This window comes from Salvelinus sp. IW2-2015, linkage group LG4q.2, assembly GCF_002910315.2.
Source record: "Salvelinus sp. IW2-2015 linkage group LG4q.2, ASM291031v2, whole genome shotgun sequence".
Taxonomy (NCBI): domain Eukaryota; kingdom Metazoa; phylum Chordata; class Actinopteri; order Salmoniformes; family Salmonidae; genus Salvelinus; species Salvelinus sp. IW2-2015.
In genome coordinates, this window is record NC_036843.1 from 20,026,391 (window position 1) to 20,054,188 (window position 27,798).

General features: G+C 42.5%; 1 protein-coding gene across 1 annotated transcript in view; it reads left to right on the top strand.

The window, feature by feature from the left end:
- LOC111963447 (tectonin beta-propeller repeat-containing protein 2) overlaps positions 1-27,798 on the top strand; it is a 44,325-nt gene that overhangs the window by 2,627 nt on the left and 13,900 nt on the right. Inside the window, exons 6-17 of the mRNA XM_023986895.2 lie at positions 4,577-4,883; positions 5,248-5,380; positions 5,591-6,058; positions 6,269-7,026; positions 7,276-7,459; positions 9,191-9,364; positions 14,438-14,624; positions 15,024-15,165; positions 17,793-18,033; positions 18,346-18,435; positions 18,752-18,985; positions 25,719-25,867. Coding sequence (XP_023842663.1) covers positions 4,577-4,883; positions 5,248-5,380; positions 5,591-6,058; positions 6,269-7,026; positions 7,276-7,459; positions 9,191-9,364; positions 14,438-14,624; positions 15,024-15,165; positions 17,793-18,033; positions 18,346-18,435; positions 18,752-18,985; positions 25,719-25,867 — 3,067 coding nt within the window. The remainder of the gene's footprint in view (positions 1-4,576; positions 4,884-5,247; positions 5,381-5,590; positions 6,059-6,268; positions 7,027-7,275; positions 7,460-9,190; positions 9,365-14,437; positions 14,625-15,023; positions 15,166-17,792; positions 18,034-18,345; positions 18,436-18,751; positions 18,986-25,718; positions 25,868-27,798) is intronic.

Consider the following 27,798-nt stretch of genomic DNA (forward strand, 5'->3'; position numbering starts at 1 on the left):
TTAAAAGTACCACAACTTATACTGAGTATACAAAATATTAAGAACATCTGCTCTTTCCGTGGCATAGACTGACCAGGGGAATCCAGGTGAAAGCTATGATCCCTTATCGATGTCACTTCAATCAGTGTAGATGAAGGGGAGGAGACAGGCAAAATTATTTTTAAGCCTTGAGACAATTGAGACGTGTATGTGTGCCATTCAGAGGGTGAATGGACAAGACAAGTGTCTTTGAACGGAATATAGTAGGTAGTAGGATAGTAGTAGGTGCCATGCGCACCAGTTTGTGTCAAGAACTGCAACGCTGCTGGGTTTTTCACGCTCAACAGTTCCCCATATGTATTGCAAATGGTCCACCACCCAAAGGACATCCAGACAACTGGCCTCACAACCGCAGACCATGTGTAACCACGCCAGCCCAGGACCTCCACATTCGATTTCTTCTCAGACCAGCCACCCGGACAGCTGATGAAACTGTGGGTTTGCACAATCAAAGAATTTTTGCACAAACTGTCAGAAACCATCTCAAGGAAGATCATCTGCATGCTCATCATCCTCATCAGGGTCTTGACCTGACTGCAGTTCGGCATCATAACCAACTTCAGTGGGCAAATGCTCACCTTCGATGGCCTACTGATCCTGAGGCCTATTGTCGTGCCATTCATCTTCCACCATCACCTCATGTTTCAGCACTGCCCCATGTCGTAAGGATCTGTACACAATTCCTGGAAGCTGAAAATGTCCCAGTTCTTCCATGGCCTGCGTACTCACCAGACATGTCACCAATTGAGCATGTTTGCGAATACTCTGGATCGACGTGTATGACGGCGTGTTCAAGTTCCCTCCAATATCCAGCAACTTCGCACCGCCATTGAAGAGAAGTGGGACAACATTCTACAGGCCACAATCAACAGCCTGATCAACTCTATGTGAAGGAGATGTGTCACGCTGCATGCGGCAAGTCGTGGTCACTAGGGCTGTTACGGTGACCGTATTACTGCAACACCGGCGGTCACAAGTCATGACGACAGTCAAATTCCACGTAACCTATTAGTCACGGTAATTAGGCTTCTCAACTCTGATGCTGCTGATGGTCATTAGCAGCCTACCGAACTTGCTAACTTCCTTGTATTCAGCACTCTATTGTGCCTCTAATCACTCACATTAATGCAAATGTAATCGAAAATCTAATGCAACATTTCTATAAGCTATGCAATTGCGTGAGAAAACAGAGGATCCCATCAGCTTTCTATAGGCTAGGTCTAGTATATTTATTTCTCAACTTTATTTCTCAACTATTCATCACATTGCTTCTCTTTACCACAGGAGCATGGAAATGAACCACAGGAAAAGCATCCTCCATTCACTATTTAAGTGCATATATGACATGTATTTTTTGAGACAGGTGCATGATAATGGTCCATTCTAAATCAAAACAAATTTCACACTATTATTTAGTATATGTAAAGACAAAATTAAATTAAGAATAGTCTGATGGGTGACAATATTAGCCTATCACTTGTGAATGATATAACTTGTGAATAATGCCCAGTTTGTGTGCAGTAAGGCAAGAAACAGCACATGCCTTTTTTTTGTTGCAACTTTTTCAAGTCATAGTCACACACATCAAGTAGCCTAGCTCATAGGCCTATATGTTTTGATAAGGTTTATATCACAACTGAAGTGGCCAAATAACTACTTAAAATGAAGCACATTAATCCATTTTACAACAGGTGTAGAGCCTAACTGGCATACATACGCAGCGCATGAGTTTCAAGTTTGGGGAAGATTTTCACCATAAAAATTATAATAAAAGCATTACATGCATAATCACATTTGCGGTCACTTTTGAGAATGTTTTTTTCCTGCTAATTGATTGCATTTTGGAACATTTGCCCATATAGCCTACTGCTGTGTGCTCATTGCTGCGCTTATAATGTGAAGAAATAGCCTAATAATTTATTAACATTTTWAGCTAAACGTTCTGATCTGCTGCGTCAGCCTCATTGCAATTAAACGTTTTTTTGTTGATGCTAGTCGTTGTATTAATTTGGGATCTATGGCATCCCACATCTGTCCCAGACTATGTTTGGAATAATACGAATTGAGAAATCTGAGAAACCCATGTGAGTGAGAGGTGTTTCGGAGCACGCAGACGTGAGAAGGGAATTGTAATTATTATATTCAGCCCAAGGGCACAACGGCCACTAGTCGCAACAGGCATGGATTTTTTGGTGGTGCATTATGGCCAAACAAAGTGGATGCCGCCGGGAAATTCTAGGGATTATCAAGTGCTTGTCAAATTGTGAATCAGACTGATGAAGTGTGTACAGCTTGCGCAAAAAAACAAAGCAGAGCTCATGCCTTTTCATGCAACTTTTTTCAAATCYTCATTAGTCACCTCATGTAGCCTTAATGTATAAAAAAATCCAAACATATAGCCCAACGTTTATTTCACAACTAAAGTTACATAAGGAACTCTAAATGACGTATATAGGAGGACCTGTTTCTTTAACCGCTTAACACAGTATGTGAGCACTCCCTCAAATTGTTTGGAGAAATATCCTTTCTATTTCATTCAGCTATGTTCACTTGTATTCTTCATACTATAAAATAATGCCATGGAATTCTAAGTAAATATTTTTTGCTCAATGAATTAGTGTAGCCCACAGCTAAAAGGCATAACCAGATCAGGGCCTAACAAGAACAACACAGAGTATGCTATTCTGATAGATGATCCAAAGGTCTGCATCAGTGACTTGTAGGCTATGCGTGGAAGCCAGGAGATGCTAAATGTGTTTGTTAATTAACGTAAAATTGTCGTGAGACTGGCAATTATTTGCTTGACAATCACCGGCTGACAAAATGTCATGACCACAACAGCCCTAGTGGTCACACCAGATACTGACTGGTTTTCTGATCCACGCCCCTACCTTTTTTTAAATTAAGGTATCTGATGTCGTGTCTTTGGCTATGCCGGATTAAGTGATATGACATTCTATTCTATAAAATCCTTTCTCCGTAATTAATATTACCTGATTGAGCTAATCATGTAAATGTAATTAACTAGAGGGGCACCACGAAATAATATTTATAGAGCTGTTATCTTCCGAATAAACTCTTATATAAATAAATACATAAATAAATAAAGACCTAGTAATATTTTACATCAATAGCAGTCAATATTAATCGTCACCTTATTTCAGTCTCATCTGAAAGTTGTAAATTCTTGGTTATCTTCACGAACCCTGGCTAACAAGTTGAATCAGCAATACAAAATTGGGTTTAATTATTTATTTATTAAATACCTAACTAATCACACAGAATTACATATACACAGAATGAATCATACCTTGATTACAAATTACGTCATAAAGGAAAACGTCCCTAGCGGGCGGAACAGATATGACAGCTGCTTACACAAAGGAAAAGGGTCTGGGTTTGATTGAAAGAGCGGGAAGACTGAGGAACAAAGGGCGAAGCTGTGCTATCGTAAATACAATATCTTATGCATTCTAAATGACCGCCCATTTGGAAAAGGAAAATGCAATAAATATTTACTCTGAGCTGCGCTCCAGTAGGTTGGTGGTAGATGGAAGGCCGTGTTGCCAAACCGAGTCCTTTGTCCTTTGAAGAATGTCTCTGGTGGTCAATTGGATAGTTTTAGTAACGTCGTTGTGTGGTAGACGGGATACTCTGTCTGCCCTAATTTACGTTTGCAGCTGCTGTTGCTAACTCAACGGCTAGGCGGTATCACTTCTGTAGTGAATAAGAGTTCAACGTTCATACCATTCGCAACCAAAGCTCACGCTGAGGTTGGCTTAGTTCTGTAGTTGTTATCTGAACCATTCTGACATCGGATCGTCATCCTAATGTACCCGGAACAGGAGGTWAAATTTCCGTAAATTTTCGTTATATAGTGGAGGGAGAAAAGGGGTGTGTTTCATAATTTACAACCTAGGTCTCTTCACGTGGGRGGGCCACTGAGTCGGGCCTAATTCACTCATGAAAACCCAATTCTCACATTTTAGAAGCTAAAATCACATTTCATCCCATCACGAATAATTTCATATTCAAACATTTGAATTGAACAACAATTCCATGTGTAGACTTTCCACAGTAGAGTTTATGTCATTCTATCATTGATGAGAATGTGCCAGATGACAACCGAACTGACATAATATACCTTAAGTACCACCGCATATGTTCAATTGGTCGGATTACCAGAATATAGTTAATTTCCCCCCAACTTATGATGTTCCCAGAATCTCTATGTTAACCAAGGGGTTTTCTAATGTCACATCAGTAGAGTAGGGAGAGGAAAAAGGGGGGAAGAGGTATTTATGACTGTCATAAACCTACCCCCAGGCCAACGTCATGACACTGACTTTGACCAACAGATGCATATCTGTATTCCCAGTCATGTGAAATCCATAGATTAGGACCTAATTTATTTATTTCAATCGACTGATTTCCTTACATGAACTGTAAACGCAGTAAAAAAAAAAAAGAAAAGAAATTCTAGCATGTTTTTGTTCAGTGTAATATATTTATCTTGCACTGTTGTTTTTCCTCAAAGCAATGGGAAGTTTGGTGCGTGCTTCCAGCCAGGCCTGTGTAAGCAGAGTGACCTGCTAGTCTATGCAGCGAGGCCTGGCCTCCGGCTGTGGCGGACGGATGTAAGAGGGCTTGTGGTGGACACGCTGGTCCTCAAGCGTCTGTTCAACCAGGAGGTGCCACAGTTTGAGCTGTTCACCAGGCCGGGCCCCACGGGGGGTTGCCGGCCCCACGAGAGGCAGCTGGGTGTGGTGAGCTGCTTCCTCAGAGAGGGCTGGGTCCTCAGCTGGAATGAATATAGTGTCTACGTGTTGGACTGCCTCAACCAGGTAAAGATGTCCTCAGGCAGGAATGGATACTTTTTTGTTGTTGAAATATTTTTGTATATATTTTTTTCATAACAAAAGGGTAGACAAGCAGGAACATTTGCATCATTCACTTAATACAAAGGAATGGATATTTTACATGGATATCTGGCTTAATGGATACATTAATACATGGATTTTAGCCGTCTTATGTATTTCCTCAACCAGGTAATCACTTTTGAATCACTTGTGTCACAAATCATATTTTGATAGAGAAAAAAGTAGTCAGGTAGGTGAATCTAGCCTGTGAGAGTCTTTAAACCTGTGTCCTGTCAGGGTGTCATGTTACAGGTCTGTCTCTGTAAAAAAATAAATGCTGCCTTTCTAGGTGATCATCGGTGCACTGGAGAGCTGTGGGGACATCGTCTCTGTATCATGCACCGAAAATGAAATCTTCATCCTGAAAGGAGATCGGGACATTGTTCGCATCTCGAATGCTCCTGAGGACTTGGCTTCCAACAGTACGATGTCATACATAGTACATCGTCATGTCATAATATATCAGAAGCACTTTGTTCATTTCAAACCAACCATAGAGAGTTGAAAGAGAGAGAATCATGATCTCCAGCTAACACTTTCTTTACTCCTAGACTTTAATTTTGAATTCTTGTATCTCTATAGTCATTCCCAGATATATAACAATCTTCTGCTCTTAACTTTCTCCCGCCCAGTTTCTGAGTTGTCCTTCCGTCTGACCTCTCCCCTGACCACTCCTACCATCCTGCTCCCTCCCTCCGGCTCCGTGGAGACAGTCCAGCCTATCAGGACAATGGCCATCACAGAGCAGGGGGAGCGGGAGAGGCTGGTGGATGAGGAGGTAGAGGAGGTGCTGGAGCAGAACCAGCTGAGTAACATCCCCGAGGCGGGGAAGGCCGGAGCCCTGATGGAGAGGCCTGAGGTGGGGGAGCGACTGGACCACCAGAGAGGGGGCAGTGTAGGGGGCACCAGTGATTTTCATAGCCGCAGCAGTTCCATCACGTCCTGCGACAGCGTTCAGGGCATGATGCTCTCCACCAGCACCATGGAGCAGTCAGAGCTCTCCTCCAGCCAATACAGTGCCATCAACCAGGAGGACTTTCAGCATGAGCTAGTGGTCCAGGCCATCAAAGTCAAGAAGAATGCCAAGAGGAGGAGGCAAGGCGAGTGGCAGTTGTAGTGATTTGAGATCTAGTGTGTTATGCTGTGGTTGATCACAAAATGTAAAAAAAAAAAAAATAGCTGCAAATTGCTTTTTTAATAGATAAAAAAACTAACAGCTTGTCTTATAATTACCTTTCTCTTATGATTCAAGCCACTAATGTTGAAACTTCTTGCTGCTATGTTATCCCGCTCTCTTTTTCTCTTTACAGAAAGTGGAAACCGCATCGGTGAGCAGCACAACAGCTGGTCCGAGAGCATTTACAGTCAGGATGGAGGAGGGGGCAGCGACGGGGGGACCAGCACCTCTATCAGTGAGCCCCCCTCAGCTTCCGACCACACAAGTTTCCCGTGCAGCAGTCTGGACCTACAGAGCAGGAGCAGCGGATCCCCCGACCAGGAGGGCTCCATCAGTAGGGCCTCTCCAGAACTCACTGCCTCTGGAGCTCAGAGCCAGGGTGGTGACCAGAGAGAGGACCCTCTGACTCAGACTCAACCCCCTGGGACTCAGCCTCCCTCCTGCCCCATGTCCCTGCCCTCCCAGGACATGGAGTGCCAGTCCTACCCAAAGAATGAAAACAGACCCTCCATCACTAACAAAGAGGGGGAGGCTCCCACCCGACACGTAGACCTATTACTTGAGTGCACCTTTGCCTACATGCAGACCTCGAAGGAGCAAGACCCCATGGAGGAGCAGGAGGATGATCTCCTGAGCCCCCTCATTGGGCTGGATGACTTGGACCAGGACGACCCCCACCACCAGCACTGTCTGCTGGATCTGGAGCCTCCTAGCTGTGTTGATCAGATGTGTTATTCCCTGGAGCCTGAGCAGTGCCACTCTAGTGACGAGGAGGACATTTACGCTGTCCACGGAGTTCCGTACTCAGCCTCCAGCGCCAGCCTGGGAGACAGACTCAACGCCCTCAACCTCCAGGGGTCCAACATCGGGCAGCAGGACCAAGACAAGACAGTAATAGTTATACTAGTGGTTACAGTTATATCACACACAACATGTGACGTTGCATATTGCACCTTCCTCACTGTGTGTGCTACAGTACATCACATTCCATTTCAATAGGATACCATGTGGTTAGTAATGTTGCATCAAAATGAAAAGCAATGGATCATTTGATTGTTATTAGTCATTTTATGGCACATTTATAACACACAAACCATTACTGTAGGATGCTGTGTCTGGTTTGAACCTTCTCTCCTGTAGTTGGCAGAGAGCTGGATGGGCTACACAGGGCCAGGCTGTGGCATCCTCAACCTGGTTGTGACTGACCAATACATCTGGTGTCTGGACTTTAAAGGAGGCCTGTACTGTAGTGCCCTCCCAGACAGGGGCCTGAGCTGGCAGAAGTTTGAGGACAATGTGCAGCAGGTGGCACTGTCACCTTCAGGTGATGAGGATGTCTGTAATATGGTCATTTAGCAGAAGCTTTTATTAATCTATTGTGAGATGCTTTTATTTCTAAATCTGCAATATGTAACCTTTTAGGCGACACGACCAAATTCACATAGAAATGGGAGTTATAGATCTGTCATTATCATTAAAATCAAATCTAAGAAGTGGTAGATATGTTCTATATACACTATTTCTATGCTTCCCGTTCTTAAGTTAAATTTTTGCAACTTTGACTATCGGTTTTGAACACCAGCTGAAAATACAATATTTTGGGGGTATTGAAAAGTTGTTCCACTGCGGTTTAGATGGTACAATGATCAAATCAAATTTATTTGTCACATACACATGGTTAGCAGATGTTAATGCGAGTGTAGCGAAATGCTTGTGATTATCTACACTATATTTGCTTGTTTTATCATATAAACTGACATTAAGGGAACTATTAGAATTTAAGCAACCAGGAAATGGCGGGTGATTTCTGCATATTGTACCTTTTTTAAGCTTTTATTGAACTTTTATTCAGTGACTGGGTCTGTTAGGGTCTATCATGTGTATATATTGTGGAAGAGATGAAAGGCACTGTAGTTGAGGGAGACAGACTGCAACCACTATCATCGAGATAGATCTTTACTTTTCGGAGTTGGTTAGTTTGATTACCAAAATTACATCTTTGGATGTACACTACCGTGCAAAAGTTTGGGGTCACTTTGAAATGTCCTTATTTTTCATTTGTGGGTTTGATTACAGGCTCAAAATGGCCAGAAACAAAGAACTTTCTTCTGAAACTCATCAGTCTAATCTTGTTCTGAGAAATGAAGGCTATTACATTTGAGAAATTGCCAAGGAACTAAAGATCTCGTACAACGCTMTGTACTACTCCCTTCACAGGACAGTGCAAACAGTGCAAACTGTCTCTAACCAGAATAGAAAGAGGAGTGTCAGGCCCCGGGGCACAACTGAGCAAGAGGACAAGTACATTAGTGTGTCTAGTTTGAGAAACGGACGCCTCACAAGCCTTGAACTGGCAGCTTCATTAAATAGTACCCGCAAAACACCAGCCTCAACGTCAACAGTAAAGAGGCGACTCCGGGATGCTGGCCTTCTATGCAGAGTTCCTCTGTCCAGTGTTCTTTTGCCCATCTTAATCTTTTATTTTTATTGACCAGTCTGAGATATGGCTTTTCTTTGTAACTCTGCCTAGAAGGCCGGCTTCCCGGAGTCACCTCTTCACTGTTGATGTTGAGACTGGTGATTTGCGGGTTTAATAAGCTGCCAGTTGAGGACTTGTGAGTCATCTGTTTCTCAAACTACACACACTAATGTACTTGTCCTCTTGCTGAGTTGTGCCCCGGGGCCTGACACTCCTCTTTCTATTCTGGTTAGGGACAGTTTGCACTGTCCTGTGAAGGGAGTAGTACACAGCGTTGTACGAGATCTTTAGTTCCTTGGCAAGTTCTCAAATGTAATAGCCTTCATTTCTCAGAACAAGATTAGACTGATGAGTTTCAGAAGAAAGTTCTTTGTTTCTGGCCATTTTGAGCCTGTAATCAAACCCACAAATGACATTAACAATGTCTACACTGTATTTCTGATCAATTTGATGTTATTTTAATGGACAACATTTTTTTGCTTTTCTTTAAAAAACAAGGACATTTTTAAGTGACCCCAAACTTTTGAACGGTAGTGTACATATTAGTAGATGCATTAAAGTTTCATTTTATTTTAGGGTCCCTGCTATGGAAGGTGGAACAGAAGACCATGACAGCGTATGCATGTGGTAAAGTCACCATCAAAGGAAAGAGGCACTGGTACAAGGCCCTGGAGGATTCTGCCTTTGTGGCACTTGGTGAAGACACAGCATGGATCATCCGAACCAGCGGGGACCTCTACCTGCAGACAGGTGAGCTACTGGTGACTATTCAGTACTGTATGTCATTTTACTATCAATGGAGTATAGATGAACAGACCTGATTAGATCAAACACATTTAGACAAATTCATGTAAAAAAAAATAACGTTTCTTCAAGATTTTGATGGCACATTATTTGAATGCTTCTTTAATGTAAGTATTGTTAATGTACTTTTTGCACAACGGCTTGATTCACTCTATTTTAAACAAGACTTTGTGATTTTAGCCCCAGGTGGCCTCAGAGTATTAAGAATATTATATCACAATCCTGTTTATTGGCAAAGTCTGAACTCTCAATTCAGCAAATCAGTTCCTGAGTTTAACCATTCTCCATTAGATGGCGCTGTTCAGGCCCATAGTAAATAGTATCATCAGTCACTGGCTAAATCTTCTTAGAGGTAATCATAATTCTGTACGGATGGCATATTAAGGATCAAAATAATGAAGCCTAGTAAATCCAAATCATGCTTTTAGAAAGTAATATTTAACCTTTGGTGTTGTGATGGATTGTAACACACTCACTGGCCCTGCCCTGCTGGTCATGACAAGTATTATCCAACTTGTAAGTCGCTCTGGATAAGAGCGTCTGCTAAATGACTTAAATGTAAATATTATTATACTATGGGTGGGTTTAATCCTGGATGCTGATTGGTTAAATCCGCATTCCAGCCGATGTCTATTCCACAAGTTACCACCGGCTAAAGCTATGATGTTGAAATACCTATTTACTCTGTTTCATCTCACTGCGCAATCCACTGTCTCAACAGCCCAGCCAGGCAATTTATAAACTTGATCTCCTCTGTAAAAAGCATCTTGACATTATCTCCCACTTCTTTTAGACTAGCGTTTGATTTTCAACAGGGGAGATTTGTATAAACCTTGTCTGTCTCTCTGACATTTACAACAATGTTTTCCTATACTGAAATTCGATCTCCAGCTGTCCCATAATATTGAACGTGTCCGACGGGAGTCGGGAAGAGACAGACAGGCAGGCAGCTTTTGTCAGCCAGTCGAAATCATGAATCAGCTGGCATCATTTTTATGGATATATGTAAAGAAATGTCAGTAGAAAACAGGTCAAATGAAACAAAATGCAGCTAGTTTGCTATCTTTCCAGCTTCAGATTTAAGTGATTGTGTTAGCTGTGTTGTTGGCTAGCTCCTCAGAACAACAGTATCCTGATGAGAGCACATTTTCTATGCCAGGCAAAATCGTGCATCATTAGCTCATTGTTAGAAATGTATCCAAATAAATATCACTAGAAAACACCTTAAACAAATGCAAATGTAGATACTTTGCTGTTATTCTGTCTGCACTGTTTGACGTGACTGTAACTTAGCCGTAGTTGTCTAGCTTGCAAGCAAGGGATAAGAACATTGGCAGTCATTATGGCAATGGAACATTTAGAACGAACGACTGGGTCGCTCGTAGATACAGAACAAAAAGACTAAACGACTGGGTCGCTTCTCTGGCAACAGAACCAATAGAACGAATGACCAGCCGGCTTGGGTAGCAACTTTAGATTTGTGTCGGGACTAGGACTCGTGGAAGAAGGAAATGGTATGAATAAATCCATCAAAATAAAGTTTCTAATGAACTTTTGTCAATCATTATTTTTTACAATTGAAGTAGGAAGTTTACATACACCTTAGCCAAATATATTTAAACTCTGTTTTTCACAATTCCTGACATTTAATCCTAGTAAAAATTCCCTGTTTTAGGTCAGTTAGGATCACCACTTTATTTTAAGAATGTGAGATGTCAGAATAATAGTAGAGAGAATTATTTATTTCAGCTTTTATTTCTTTCATCACATTCCCAGTGGATCAGAAGTTCACATACACTCAATTAGTATTTGGTAGCATTGGGTCAAACGTTTCGGGTAGCCTTCCACAAGCTTCCCACAATAAGTTGTGTGAATTTTGTCCCATTCCTCCTGACAGAGCTGGTGTAACTGAGTCAGGGTTGGAGGCCTCCTTGCTCGCACATGCTTTTTCAGTTCTGCCCACAAATTTTCTATAGGATTGAGGTCAGGGATTTGTGATGGCCACTCCAATATCTTGACTTTGTTGTCCTAAGCATTTGCACAACTTTGGAAGTATGCTTGGGGTCATTGTCCATTTGGAAGACCCATTTGCGACCAAGCTTTAACTTTCTGACTGATGTCTTGTGATGCTGCTTCAATATATCCACATAATTTTCATTCTTCATGATTCCTGCTATTTTCTGAAGTGCACCAGTCCCTGCTGCAGCAAAGCACCCCCAACATGATGCTACCACCCCCATGCTTCACGGTTGGGATGGTGTTCTTCGGCTTGCAAGCCTCCCCCTTTTTCCTCCAGACATAACGATGGTCATTATGGCCAAACAGTTCTATTTTGTTTCATTAGACGAGAGGACATCTCTCCAAAAGTACGATCTTTGTCCCCATGTGCAGTTGCAACGTAGTCTATATTTTTTATGGCGGTTTTGGCTTCTTCCTTGCTGAGCGGCCTTTCAGGTTATGTCGATATGGGACTCGTTTACTGTGGAATATAGATACTTTTGTACCTGTTTCCTCCAGCATCTTCACAGGGTCCTTTGCTGCTGTTCTGGGATTGATTTGCACTTTTCGCACCAAAGTACGTTCATCTCTAGGAGACAGAACGCGTCTTCTTCCTGAGCGTATATACGGCTGCGTGGTACCATGGTTTTTATACTTGCGTACTATGGTTTGTACAGATGAATGTGGTACCTTTAGGCTTTTGGAAATTGCTCCAAGGGTGAACCAGACTTGTGGAGGTCTACAATTTTTTTTTTTATTCATTGGCTGATTTCTTTTGATTTTCCCATATGTCAAGCAAAGAGGCACTGAGTTTGAAGGTAGGGCTTGAAATACATCCACAGGTACACCTCCAATTGACTCAAATGATGTCAATTAGCCTATCAGAAGCTTCTAAAGCTATGACATAATTTTCTGGAATTTTCCAAGCTGTTTAAAGGCACAGTCAATTTAGTGTATGAAAACTTCTGACCCACTGGAATACAGTGAATTATAAGTGAAATAAGTCTGTAAACAATTGTTGTAAAAATGACTTGTGTCATGCACAAAGTAGATGTCCTTACCGACTTGCCAAAACTATAGTTTGTTAACAAGAAATTTGTGGACTGGTTGAAAAACTAATTTTAATGACTCCAACCTAAGTGTATGTAAACTTCTGACTTCAACTGTATATATTGGTAAACTGTGAAAGTGATAATGCCCTCAAAACCGGTGTTTGAAGGATATACAGTTCATTCCTAAATTATTCAGACACCTTGACTTTTTCCATATTTTGTTATGTTACTGCCTTATTCTAAAATGGATTCGTTTTTTTCCCTCGTCAATCTACACAAAATACCAACCACACAAGGACAAAGCAAAGCAGGTTTTTAGACATTTTTGAAGATGTATTAAAAATACAAAAACATATATCACATTTACAAAAGTATTCAGACCCTTTACTTAGTACTTTGTTGAAGCACCTTTGGCAACGATTACATCATGTGTTCTTGTGTATGATGCTACAATCTTAGCACACCTGTATCTGGGGAGTTTCTCCCATTCTTCTCTGCAGATCCACTCAAGCTCTGTTAGGTTGGATGTGGAGCATCGCTGCACAGCTATTTTCAGGTCTCTCCAGAGATGTTTGATCGGGTTCAAGTCCGGGCTCTGGCTGGGCCACTCAAGGACATTCAGAGACTTGTCCCGAAGCCACTCCTACGTTGTCTTGGCTGTTTTCTTAGGGTTGTTGTCCTGTTGGAAGGTGAACCTTCGCTCCAGTCTGAGGTCCTGAGCACTCTGGTGCAGGTTTTCATCAAGGATCTCTCTGTACTTTTCTCCATTCATCTTTGCCTCGATCCTGACTAGTCTCCCAGTCCCTGCTGCTGAAATACATCCCCACAGCATGATTCTGCCACTACGATGCATCACACTAGGGATGGTGCAAGTTTTCTTCCAGACGTGATGCTTGGCATTCAGGGTATTCATCAGACCAGAGAATCTTGTTGTCATGGTCTGAGAGTCTTTTTACGTGCCTTTTGGCAAACTCCAAGTGGACTGTCTTACTGAGGAGTGGCTTCCGTCTGTCCACTCTGCCATAAAGGCCTGATTGGTGGAGTCCTGCGGAGATGGTTGTCCTTCTGGAAGGTTCTCCCATCTCCACAAAGGAACTCTGGAGCTCTTGTCAGAGTGACCTTCGGGTTCTTAGTCACCTCCTTGACCAAGGCCCTTCTCCCCCGATTGCTCAGTTTAGCCAGGCGACCAGCTCTAGGAAGAGTCTTGGTGGTTCCAAATTTCTTCTGTTTAAGAATGATGGAGGCCACTGTGTTCTTGGGGACCTTCAATGCTGCAGACAGTTTTTGGTACCCTTCCCCAGATCTGTGCCTCGACACAATCCTGTCTCGGAGCTCTATGGACAATTCCTTCAACCTCATGGCTTGGTTTTTGCTCTGACATGCACTGTGAACTGTGGGACTTTATGTAGACAGGTGTGTGCCTTTTAAAATCATGTCCAATCAATTACATTTACCACAGGTGGACTCCAATCAAGTTGTAGAAACATCTCAAGGATGTTTAATGGAAACAGGATTCACCTGAGCTCAATTTTGAGTCTCATAGCAAAGGGTCTGAATACTTATGTAAATAAGGTATTTGTTTTTTATTTTTAATACATTTGCACAAATTTCAAAACCTGTTTTTGCTTTGGCATTATGTGGTATTGTGTGTGGATTAATGAGTGGGAAAAAAGTATTTATCTATTTTAGAATAAGGCTGTAACATAACAAAATGTGGAAAAAGTCAAGGGTTCTGAATACTTTCTGAATGCACTGTATGTATGTGAGATATATACATTAAATTTGAATTCGATATGATTAACTAAGAAACTAATGTGAGACTGCTATACTGCTATTGTTTAGCATGATTAACATTGTTACATACAGACATTCCCGGCCCCTCACTAACTCACAAAAACAACAAATACAACAAATGCCTTAACTCACAGACCGTGAAACTTGACTGTGTGGTTGTGATCCCGTTCTGCAGGTTTGAGTGTGGACCGTCCGTGTGCACGAGCTGTGAAGGTGGACTGCCCGTGTCCTATGGCCCAGATCGCAGCGCGTAGCGGGGTGGTGTGGGCTCTCAGCCAACACAGGGCAGTCTTCTACAGAGATGGCGATGGCCTCAGCAGCTACTGCTCTGAGGGGGAAATGTGGAAGTATGACAAAATCAGGTAGGACCTTTTCTGAAAAAGATAACCTGTGTGTCGTAGGCCCCAGTAACAGTGATAGTCGAGTTAGCTCTGCTTGGTTCTTGTGACACCCCTGTGGGTTGTGGTGTGGTCATTCCAGATAATTGTAATTCAACAGGGATTCTTTCACCTTTTTTGAAAAGAGGAAGGAAGATGTGTGTCATAGAGGCCTAGTAGCAGTGAACGTTTAGTTAGTATGACCGACCAGGGTTCAAATCCAGATCTCCAGCACGCCACAGGACTGTGTTAGCCTGCTGAGCCTGCTGAGCCTCTTAGGCATTAGATTGGGGAGCTAATGCAAGTCTTCGGGACTCAGGCAATGTTAGCTTTCTTTGCTGATCATTACATATTCGTGTGAATGTGTTTTTCCTCCTCCCAAAGTGAGAGTCAGGGTCTGGAGCCCATCTGTATAGCCCTGGGAGAGAGCAACACGGCTTGGGCTCTGGACACCAGCGGCAGTCTGTGGTTCAGGACTGGAGTCACTGCCAGGAAGCCCCAAGGGGAAGATGACCACTGGTGGCAGGTTGGTATCCTACAGACTGTGTTCAATGTTACTCACACCCATAATTTCCATACGTCGTCTATCTTGCACTATGATCGTTTTTTAAGAGCATGTATTATTAAAGTCAAATTTAGGATGGTTTGCATTACAGACTTCACCCTGAGATGAGTATGGGTCTGGTGCCGACAGAGATGGTCGCCTCGCTTCGAGTCCTTAGGAAACTATGCAGTATTTTATTTTTACCTTTTTTTAATGTATTATTTCTTACATTATTACCCCAGGAAATCTTAAAAGTCTTATTACATACAGCCGGGAAGAACTATTGGATATAAGAGCGACGTCAACTTTCCAACGTTACGACCAGGAACACGACTTTCCCAAAGCGGATCCTTTGTTCAGACCACCACCCAGGACAGTGGATCTAATCCCAGAAGCCGACCCAAAACAACGTCGCCGCAGAAGTAGGCGTGCACACCGCCCCCCCGCTTCTGAGTATAATACTCGCCCATGTCCAGTCTCTTGACAACAAGGTAGACGAAATTAGGACAAGGGTTGCCTTACAGAGAGACATCAGAGATTGCAACATTCTCTGTTTCACGGAAACATGGCTCTCGGGAGACATTGTCGGAATCGGTTCAGCCACTGGGGGGCCGCAGACCTCGCGCCAACAGAGATAAACACCTCTCTGGGAAGAAGACCCCTAACCAGAAACCGTGGATGGATGGCGGCATTCACGCAAAACTGAAAGTTCGAACCACCACGTTTAACTATGGAAAGAGGACTGGCAATATGGCCAAATATTAACAGTGTAGTTATTCCCTCCACAAGGCAATCAAACCAGTGAAATGCCGGTACAGGGACAAAGTGGAGTCGCAATTCAACGGCTCAGACATGAGACGTATGTGGCAGGTTCTACAGTAAATCACGGACTACAAAAAGAAAACCAGCCACATCACGGACACCGATGTCACGCTTCCACACAAACTAAAAACCTTCTTTGCCCGCTTTGAGGAAAACACAGTGKCACCATCGCCGCCCGCTAACAAGGTCTGCGGCCCCCTTCCTTCTCCATGGCCGACGTAAGACATTTAAACGTGTTAACCCTCGCAAGGCTGCTGGCCCAGACGGCATCCCAAGCCGCATCCTCAGAGCATGAGCAGACCAGCTGGCTGGTGTGTTTACGGACATATTCAATCTTTGAGAGACTAGTCGAGGATCATATCACCTCTACCTTACCGGCCACCCTAGACCCACTTCAGTTTGCATACCGCCCCAACAGGTCCAAAGACGATGCTATCGCCATCACACTGCACACTGCCCTATCCCATCTGGATAAGAGGAATACCTATGTAAGAATGCTGTTCATTGATTACAGCCCCACATTCAACACCATAGTACCCTCCAAGCTCATCATTAAGCTGGAGGCCCTGGGTCTCAACCCCGCCCTGTGCAATTGGGTCCTGGACTTCCTGACGGGCCGTCCCCAGGTGGTGAAGGTAGGAAATAAAATCTCCACTTCGCTGACCCTCAACCCCACAGGGTGCATGCTCAGCCCTCTCCTGTACTCCCTGTTCACCCATGACTGCGTGGCTATGCACGCCTCCAACTCAGTCATAAAGTTTGCAGACGACACAACAATGAAGAAACAGCCTACATGGAGGAGGTGAGGGCCCTCAGGAAAACCTCTCACTCAACGTCAACAAAACAGAGGAGATAATTGTGGACTTCAGGAAACTGCAGAGGGAGCACCCCCTATCCACATCGAAGGGACAGTAGTGGAGAAGGTGGGAAGCTTCAAGTTTCTCGGCAAACACATCACAGACAAACTGAAATGGTCCACCCACACAGACGGTGTGGTGAAGAAGACGCAACAGCGCCTCTTCATCCTCAGGAGGGATGAAATTTGGCTTGTCACCCAAAACCCTGACTAACTTTTACAGATGCTCAATCGAAAGCATCCTGTTGTGCTGTATCACCGCCTGGAACAGCAACTGCACCGCCCTCAACCGCAAGGTTCTCCAGAGGGTGGTGCGGTCTGCACAACGCATCACTGGGGGCAAACTACCTGCCGTCCAAGACACCTACAGCACCCGATGCCACAGGAAGGCCAAAAAGATCATCAAGAACAACAACCACCACTGCCTGGTCAGTACAGGTTCATCAAAACTGGGACCGAGAGACTGAAAAACAGCTTTTTTCTCAAGGCCATCAGACTGCTAAACCTCAATCACTAACTCAGAGAGGCTTCTGCCTACATTGACACCCAATAAATGGATCACTAGTCACTTTAAACAATGCCACTTTAAATWATGCCTCTTTAATATTGTTTACGTATCTTACATTACTCATCTCATATGTATATACTGTACCTTATACCATCTATTGCACCTTGCCTATGCCGCTCGGCCATTGCTCATCCATATATTTATATGTACATATTCTTATTCCATCCCTTTAGATTTGTGTGTATTAGGTAGTTGTTGGGGAACTGTTAGATTACGTGTTAGATATTACTGCACTGTCAGAACCAGAAGCRCAAGCTTTTCGCTACACTCACATTAACATCTGCTAACCATGGCACAACTTCTAATGCTTATACATTTCTGGCCTTTTGTTCCCTCTCCCTTCCTCCCACCCCTCCTTTTCAGGTGAGCATCACAGACTATGTGGTGTTTGATCAGGGCAGTCTGTTCCAGACTCTGATCCAGGCCACTCAGAACATGGCCACAGCCACCAAGGCCCCGGTGGAGCGGGTTGCAGAGTGCCTCCGCATGGCCTTCCTGTCCCAGCAGTTCCAGTGCCAGCCCAGCCTGGTCTCCTCCAACACCAGCGGCGTCTGGATTGCATCCGGCAGGAACAACTTCCATGTCGCCAAGGGCAGCCTCAGCGGTATGAATTTATGAAACCTCAAGACTTGCATTAGCTTTCCAAGCTAATGCCAAGGCTTTAGCTTTCCAAGCTAATGCCAAGGCTTTAGCTCAGTGGGTTAACACAGATGCTCAGTCATGAGGAATTTTTGTTTTTGTTTTCTGCATTGGAATGCAATTTATGGAATGCACTTTCTGTCATGACTACTCTTCACAGAACTTAATCAGCTAAGCATTGCTTTATTGGCACCTTCTCTGTTTTAAGTCAGTGTGGTGGACAGGGACTTTTGTGTGAATACTGCAGTGTGTTCAGTGATGTGTTGTGACCCCACAGGTACGTTCTGGCAGGGTGTGGTACCCAGAGGAACCGTCTCAGCCACCAAGTGGGCATTCGTCTATTCCTCGGCTGTACTCAGTAAAGAAGGTAATACACAAAACACAATATTGTAATACAAGCATAACACGCCCTACCCACCTTCCACCTGATGGCAACAACCCATCTCAAATATATTAACAGAAATAAGGAAGACCACATTTACATTCCATTCCCTGTTGTGTAGTGACATCTGTCGCTGTTATCTGTCTCTCTGTGTAGTGACATCTGTCGCTGTTATCTGTGTCTCTGTGTAGTGACATCTGTCGCTGTTATCTGTGTCTCTGTGTAGTGACATCTGCCGCTGTTATCTGTGTCTGTGTTGTACATCACCAATATGTGACTGACTGTCTCTGTGTCTCTGCAGGGAGCTTCCTGTGGCTGGGCCAGAGCAGGAAAGACCTGTTCTGTGTTTGGGACCAGGATGGTCAGATGCACCCCACCACAGTCCAACTGCCCCAGGACACAGAGATGGTCCAGCTCTCTGCCTGCCGCGATGCCCTGTGGGGACTGGACCAACACGGCCGCGTCCACATCCGCACCCTCTCCACTAGCTGCCCCACCGGCATGCACTGGAACCTACTGGACCTCAGCCAGCTCGGTAAGGCCACCCTCTTCACATTTAGAAATAACACTGGGCAGATCACAAGCTAGGGTAGCTAAGTGTAGACTAGATGGCTCTGCTAATACATGGCTCTGCTAGATGCTCAATGCAGAAATAATTTTATGATTTTGTTTGGCGCATTGGTGATTGTGTTCCCTCACAGGGAGGTTGATTGCAGTAGTTCTGTGGTGTTTCCTCTCTGTTTTGTGGGAAAACAAAATGTTTGCCACATTTCATTATACTGCAGTAACTCATTAATTTGGTCTGCAGATATTAAAGGAACATTTAGTTGTGTATATATTGGCAATATGCATTATTTTTTATAGCCATTACATAACTGATCAGGCTAGGACATCTGTTCCTAGTCTCACATGCGTTTCTAGTACATGTTGTATCTAGCACATGTTGTATGTCTAGTCTAGTCTGTCAAATGTCAGCCTGTCTTTTGGTGTCAGTTGCGTGTAGCTGCATACTTTCATACGGCCATCTTAGTGTCCCTACCAGCTCAGGTTGTGTCCCCCGGTCGGCTACGATTCTGACGCCTCCTAGCTGCCGACCGTCTGACTCTGACCTAATTCACGTCTCTATTGACCCTTCTCCAGTACACGACATACTGACGTCACACACAGATTCGCGCCACTCTTGGCGGCAATAAGAAAGCCATTTCCATCTGTGCACATTCAACAAACAAACATTATATTAAGCAGGACATTCATACAAGCCTTAAAATCCAATTATAATCCAAATGTAGTGTGAAATGCACCCGTAAGCAACATGTAAAGAGACGCTTTTTATGCTGGCCTTCTGTAAGAACTTCCCCTTGTTCTGCCACCAACTTGTGCACATCGCCCTCTTGCGACAATGTTTGTAAACACAGAAAGGGGTCTATATGCGGTTGTCTTTCTAGTCCTAGTCACATCCTTTGGCAATGCAGGGAGAGCAATAAACTAGCACACCTGAAGCAGAGGATCTGGACTTTAAAGGTACGATCCAGGTAGGTAGAAAGACTGTCTTACAACAGTGTATGAAGACCCGTTTTGTCGTCCTCTTGATTGGCCGCGGACAGATTCTACAGGCTGGTGTCAGATGTCACTCGCTTCCCCACTTTTACGAGGGAGGTGTTGATTTTCTTGGTATTGGCAGCTGGTACTCACATAAGACTTGTTTTGTATTAAGGTCCTCCTTTAGCAAGGTGTCAAAGTTCAGGCTAGGTATGGAAATTATCAAGTCAAGGGTACAATCACTGAGACTGACCTGTCAATACTCAGATAAGTTCACCAAAGAAAAAGACCTAATCTGATTTTAGGTTGAAGTGTTGTTTACATGGCCTTTAGATTTTGTTTGTTTGCACCACATCTCAAGCAGTAAGCTGACATGTCTGCAGAAAACACATGATCCTAAACAGATATTGGACTGATGTGTTACTCTCATTTGGCAGACGGCCTAATCTTTWTCAACTCAGTCCCTACTAGGCTTGATAATATCGAGTATCAGTGATCTTTTGACATTGACGATATATGGTTGAGATATTGTGATGTGCAAGACGATACTATATTTGAACTTTACAAATCAAAAGGGGGCAGTTTTATCAGTTAGGCTGTATCAATGTTCATAGTCTAATGAATTATCTATTTTTTATGTATTTATTTATGAGAAGGCAACTATAAGGTCACAAATAAGCACAAAAATTGCACAGTCTGGAATGATTTACTACTCATTAACAGCGCAAAACGATATCGGATTCCAGTGATATTTGGAAGTAGCATTACCTTGGAATAGGTCTACCCAAATATCGCCCAACCAACCCTAGTCCCAACCCTCCATTTCTAGAGTTCAGTGTTAGCTTGCTTTCCATGGATTTTAAATGATCTAATAGCAGATAGGTTTCTACCCTTGGCTAGATCCACCAGGGTCTTGGTAGAAGCTTCAGTGTTTGTTTATTGAAGTGGTTCAGGTTGTATATGTTCTGCTGCTGGAAAGTGGCGGGTGCAAATAGACAGCCATGTGACGACAGCAGACAGCTGTAGCCAGGTCCTATTGGGCTCTGTGTGCATCACAATGTAACATGAGCGGGGAAGGAGCTGAGAGTGCACTCATTTTTAGCCCTGTTCTGTTAGTGTCATTGAACACATGATCTAAGTCTCCATACTAAAACGCTGCACAGGGACATAGTGTTTTTGACACCTTTCACAGTTCATTATAGTTCATGAAGGGTAGTTTAGAAAGTGTAGCTTCTTTACGTAAGATGTTCATTGGGTGTAGAACATTTATTATAAAAGGTTGATTTCCATTATAGAGGTCAGAGTTGAAAGGGTGATGTCCAAGGTCATGAATGTCCAGAAAACATTAGTCCTTGACCTGAGCTTTGAAGACCACTCTGAGCAGCCAAGCATAGAAGCTGCAACACCATATACACTATTCAGAAAGATACAAAGACATGTTTAGGCCTTGCCCTGAGACATGGCTGAAGTCCATGTGTCTATAGTCTTTGACTCAGGGAACGTTTAGGACTAATCTTTTCTTAGAATGTATTCTGCCCAGAAGTTCCAGGAGTATTTCTATACGTTATCAATGATTAACATATGAGGTCTTCCTGGGTTATCTGTATTTGGAGAGGTGGAAATCCCGATCTTCTGACAGGCTGGTTAAGTATGATATTAGCACGGGTTATGATGGTTAAAGAAGTCCCAGCACATATGACAGCTACCTATCTACAGTTTAGAAGTTGCCCCCTGCCCCAGTCTCTCCCCACACAGACTTTTGTTACAGAATGTCAAATAGCTTAATCAAATAGTGATAATGTGATACATGGAAAGAGCAATGACTTGCCTCAGGAAGGGTTGTCCATTAACCATTCCACAAAATAACTAAAGACAAGCAACTTTGATGCCTCTGTTTCCATAGCCTTCTTCACAAATCAATTCACTTAATTTGATTCCGCAACCTTACCTAAAGATGAAATTACGATGTTTTTAAGGGATGAGGGATGAAGCCATTTTATGTTCAGTTGAAATAATTTGGCTTATTTGCCTTGGTTAAAACCCCTTGGCCTTCACCCAGTACACTTCCCTGAACTTTAGTCACTGTCACTAGCCGGCTATTACCCGGTTACTCAACCCTGCACCTTAGAGGCTGTTGCCCTATGTACTGGTCACTTTAATAATCAAACACTGGTCACTTCAATAATGGAACACTGGTCACTTTAATATTGTTTACATACTGTATTCTATTCAAGGCCATCCTATTAAACTATTGCTATACATATACTATTCTATCCTACCTATATGCTACATATTCTAATCACATACTGTCCATAATGTCTATACATCCCATCACATATACACAGTTGAAGTCGGAAGTTTACATACACCTTAGCCAAATACATTTAAACTCAGTTTTTCACAATTCCTGACATTTAATCCTAGTCTTAGGTCAGTTAGGATAACCACTTTATTTTTAAGAATGTGAAATGTCAGAATAATAGTAGAGAGTGATTTATTTCAGCTTATTTATTTCATCACATTCCCAGTGGGTCAGAAGTTCACATACACTCAATTAGTATTTGGTAGCATTGCCTTAAACAATTTAAGCTTGGGTCAAACGTTTCGGGTAGCCTTCCACAAGCTTCCCACAATAAGTTGTGTGAATTTTGGCCCATTCCTCCTGACAGAGCTGGTGTAACTGAGTCAGGTTTGTAGGCCTCCTTGTTCACACATGCTTTTTCAGTTCTGCCCACAAATTTTCTATAGGATTGAGGTAATGGCTTTGTGATGGCCACTCCAATATCTTGACTTTGTTGTCCTTAAGCCATTTTGCCACAACTTTGGAAGTATGCTTGGGGTCATTGTCCATTTGGAAGACCCATTTGCGTCCAAACTTTAACTTCCTGACTAATGTTGCTTCAATATATCCACATAATTTTCGTTCTTCATGACGCCATCTATATTGTGAAGTGCACCAGTCCCTCCTGCAGCAAAGCACCCCCACAACATCATGCTGCCACCCCTGTGCTTCACGGCTGGGATGGTGTTCTTCGGCATGCAAGCATCCCCCTTTTTCTTCCAAACATAACAATGGTCATTATGGCCAAACAGTTCTATTTGTGTTTCATCAGACCAGAGGACATTTCTCCAAAAAGTACCATCTTTGTCCCCATGTACAGTTGCAAACTGTAGTCTTGCATTTTTATGGCGGTTTTGGAGCAGTGGCTTCTTCCTTTCTGAGCGGCCTTTCAGGTTATGTCGATATAGGACCCGTTTTACTGTGGATATAGATACTTTTGTACCAGTTTCCTCCAGTATCTTCACAAGGTCCTTTGCTGCTGTTCTGGGATTGATTTGCACTTTTCACACAAAAGTACGTTCATCTCTAGGAGACAGAACACATCTCCTTCCTGAGCGGTATGACGGCTGCGTGGTCCCATGGTGTTTGTACTTGTGTACTATTGTTTGTACAGATGAACGTGGTACCTTCAGGCTTTCGGAAATTGCTCCCAAGGATGAACCAGATTGTGGAGGTCTACAATTTTTTTTCTGAGGTCTTGGCTGATTTCTTTTGATTTTCCCATGATGTCAAGGAAAGAGGCACTGGGTTTGAAGGTAGGCCTTGAAATACATCCACAGGTACACCTCCAATTGACTCAAATTATGTCAATTAGCCTATCAGAAGCTTCTAAAGCCATGACATAATTTTCGGGAGTTTCCAAGCTGTTTATAGGCACAGTCAACTTAGTGTATGTGAACTTCTGACCCACTGGAATTGTGATACAGTGAATTATTAGTGAAATAATCTGTCTGTAAACAATTGTTGGAAAAATTACTTGTGTCATGCACAAAGTAGATGTCCTAACCGACTTGCCAAAACTATAGTTTGTTAACAAGACATTTGTGGAGTGGTTGAAAAACGAGTTTTAATGACTCCAACCTAAGTGTGTGTAAACTTCCGACTTCAACTGTATATACACACACACAGTACCAGGCAAAAGTTTGGACACACCTACTCATTCAAGGGTTTTTCTTTATTTTTACTATTTTCTACAGTTTAGAATAATAGTAAAGACATCAAAACTATGAAATAACTTGTAGCACTCACGTCTTTAGCCATGAAATGCTTTGAAAGGCTGGTCATGGCTCACATCAACACCATTATCCCAGAAACCCTAGACACACTCCAATTTGCATACCGCACCAACAGATCTACAGATGATGCCATCCCTATTGCACTACACACTGCCCTTTCCCACCTGGACAAAAGGAACACCTACGTGAGAATGCTATTCATTGACTACAGCTCAGCGGTCAACACCATTGTGCCCTCAAAGCTCATCAATAAGCTAAGGACCCTGGGACTAAACAGCTCCCTCTGCAACTGGATCCGACTTCCTGATGGGCCGGCCTCAGGTGGTAAGGGTAGGTAACAACACATCCGCCACGCTGATCATCAACACGGGGGCCCCTCAGGGGTACATGCTCAGTCCCCTCCTGTACTCCCTGTTCACTCATGACTGCATAGCCAGGCACAACTGCAACACCATCATTAAGTTTGCTGATGACACAACAGTGGTAGGCCTGATCACCGACAATGATGAGACAGCCTATAGGAAGGAGGTCAGAGACCTGACCGTGTGGTGCAAGGACAACAACCTCTTCCTCAACATGATCAAGACAAAGGAGATGAATGTGGACTCCAGGAAAAGGACGACCGAGCACGCCCCCATTCTCATCGACAAGGGCTGTAGTGGAGCAGATTGAGAGCTTCTAGTTCCTTGGCGTCCACATCACTCCCATTCAGATAACTCTTTGAAGTGTTTGCATCATCAATATGCCTCCTCCTGTTCTAAGCGATGTGTTTAGATTAAAAGGACTGCCCAACAGATGTCATCAATATGATAGGATATCATAGAGGAGCATCAAGGTTAGTATGACAATTTAACAAACCAGTTAAATTAATCAACTTCCTGCCCTGAGTTGTCTGTGAGTATATATTTTTTTTTGAGTACATCCAGACATATTGACCTCCTCTCTGGGTTGCATGCCTATGTCCATATCCTCTTTGCAACATCACATGCCCTATTAAGTTTGGGAAAGGTAAATCATATCACGCTTCTCCACTGGCTGTTTTATGCAAATGTGAGCTATTGAAAATTATTGGTAAGAGAGAAACCCTGTTTGGGAGTTTATTTACAGAGGAAAAATAGACCAAGGTACGAGTTCCAGGAGTTATTCTGCTTGGCTGTGCTGTAAGAATGGTCCAGTGACAGGTCTTGACCTATACATTTGTCACGTACATTTCAAGGCCTGCAATGGCAGCGCAATGTACGTCACTCACAGAATGTTTAAAGTAGACGTAGCTAGGTCATTGTTTGTTTAGAGGTCGCTCATCCCAATAGTCAGATTCTGTAATCTGTGTGAGATTACTGTGACATAATAGTGTTTTGTCACATGGGCTTATTGTGCTGTGTTGTGTTGTGCTGCAAAAGCAATAGCCATGGCTGTGGTTGCTGTGTTACGCTGCTTACTAAACAATAGTAATAGAGACTTGTACATACACTCTATATTACTCCCAGTTAAAATTAGCCTATTATCAAAGCCGGTTACAACATTATGTAAAATATCTTTGCTATTATTAGATGTCTGAACCAATGTTTCTGCACAGTAGTGCCTTCTTCAATGTCATGAAGAAAGACTTCCAAGAAGCTGAAGAACTGACTTTGGTTTGCTTTGTCTTGCAGATCAGGTAAGGCTGGTCAGCGTATCTTGTGGCAGCCAGAACGTGTGGGCGTGTGATGGCTATGGGATGGTCTATTTCCGCGTCGGTACGCAACCCCTCAACCCCAGCATGATGCTTCCTGCCTGGATCTGTATCGAACCACCAGAGCAGGTAAAGCCAGTCTAACCACAGTGCATAGTTTATATGGGTTTTTCTATGAACTAGGGTACCAGTGAGCATTTATTTTATTGGACAACTGTTTGGAGCTTTTACAAAGTCATTAATAAATAAATAAAATGTATGTGAATGCATTAAGATATAAAGGAGGAACATGGATACATTCAATATAATTCATAAATTGAATTAAAACATATGTTTAAACCCTTTCTCATTCTTGGAGTCTTCACAGATTTGGCAAAAATCATGTGACATAAAACACTACCTTTCTTTCCTTACATTTATGATATTGTTTGTTATATTGTAAGCTTTTAAGAATTGAATTACACTTTGACCCTGATCCTGTGAAATTCCTGGATATTGCTGTCTTTTGTTTTGTATGGAGATCTCGGAAGTGTTCTGTAACCTGGTATCATTTCGTATCTCTATGTTATGGTGTGAAAACAGTTTCATGGGCACACATATCCAAAATGATGTATGTGATTGCAAAATCCAATGCTTCAAACAGAAAGAGTAACTTTAATATGATTAATAAAGCAAAAATCGATACTGTCATTAACAGGGTTCTTCAATAATTACACAATAGCTATTTGATGCACGTTTGATATCTAGCTGTTTAGTTACATGGGGACATTATCGTGCAACATCAGCTGATTCAGGAAAGGATTTTTTGAATGACATTCAAGTGGTAAAGAGCTTGTGTGATACTGCATGTGATTTAACAACTGCCAAGGTGTGGGAATTAATGTTTATTTCAAGGATTGACAGAACATTTTTGTGTCTATGTTGTTATGGTGGTCAATATAATTAGCCTAATTCGTGGACAACATTAAATCAAGATACCTGAGTTAAGATTACGGTCCATGTACGTTTTGATCTCTTGTTTTCCATAGTTAACTGGAGCAATCGGGAATGTGAAAACGGCTGTTTATTCGTTTTTGAGTAAAAAATGTATTTTTTTGCATATAAACCTCAAAAACAACTTGATATTTTGATGTTCAAATCTGGGTGGAGTTTAATGTAGAATGCCTGGTCAAGTGCACAGCCAACACTTTATGTCCTTTCAAAGTAAGTCACCCTTCTAACTTCTGTAAATCTATTAATTCATTGATTAACCTTTCTAGGACACACGTTCCGCTAGCGGAACCCCCCCCAACATTCCGCTGAAAAGGCAGTGCGCGAAATGCAAAAATATTTTTTAGAAATATGTAACTTTCACACATTAATAAGTCCAATACAGCAAATGAAAGATAAACATCTTGTTAATCTACCCATCGTGTCCGATTTTTAAAATGTTTTACAGCGAAAACACAACATATATTTATGTTAGATCACCACCAAATCCAAAAAACACACAGCCATTTTTCCCAGCCAAAGATAGTCACACAAAAGCAGAAATAGAGATAAAATTAATCACTGACCTTTGATAATCTTCATCAAATGACACTCATAGGACATCATGTTACACAATACATTTATGTTTTGTTCGATAATGTGCATATTTATATCCACAAATCTCGGTTTACATTGGCGCCATGTTCAGAAATGCCTCCAAAATATCCGGAGTAATTACAGTGAGCCACGTCAAAGAACAGAAATACTCATCATAAACTTTGATGAAAGATACATGTTTTACATATAATTAAAGATACACTTGTTCTTAATGCAACCGCTGTGTCAGATTTTTAAAAAACTTTAGTAAAAAGCACACCATGCAATAATCTGAGACGGCGCTCAATTTAACAACATTTCTCCGCCATGTTGGAGTCAACAGAAATACGAAATTACATCATAAATATCCCCTTACCTTTGATTATCTTCATCAGAATGCAATGAAGATAATCAATCCTATTTCCACAATAAATCGTTTTTTTTTGTTCGATAATGTCCATTACTTATGTCCAATTAGAAACTTTAGCTAGCAT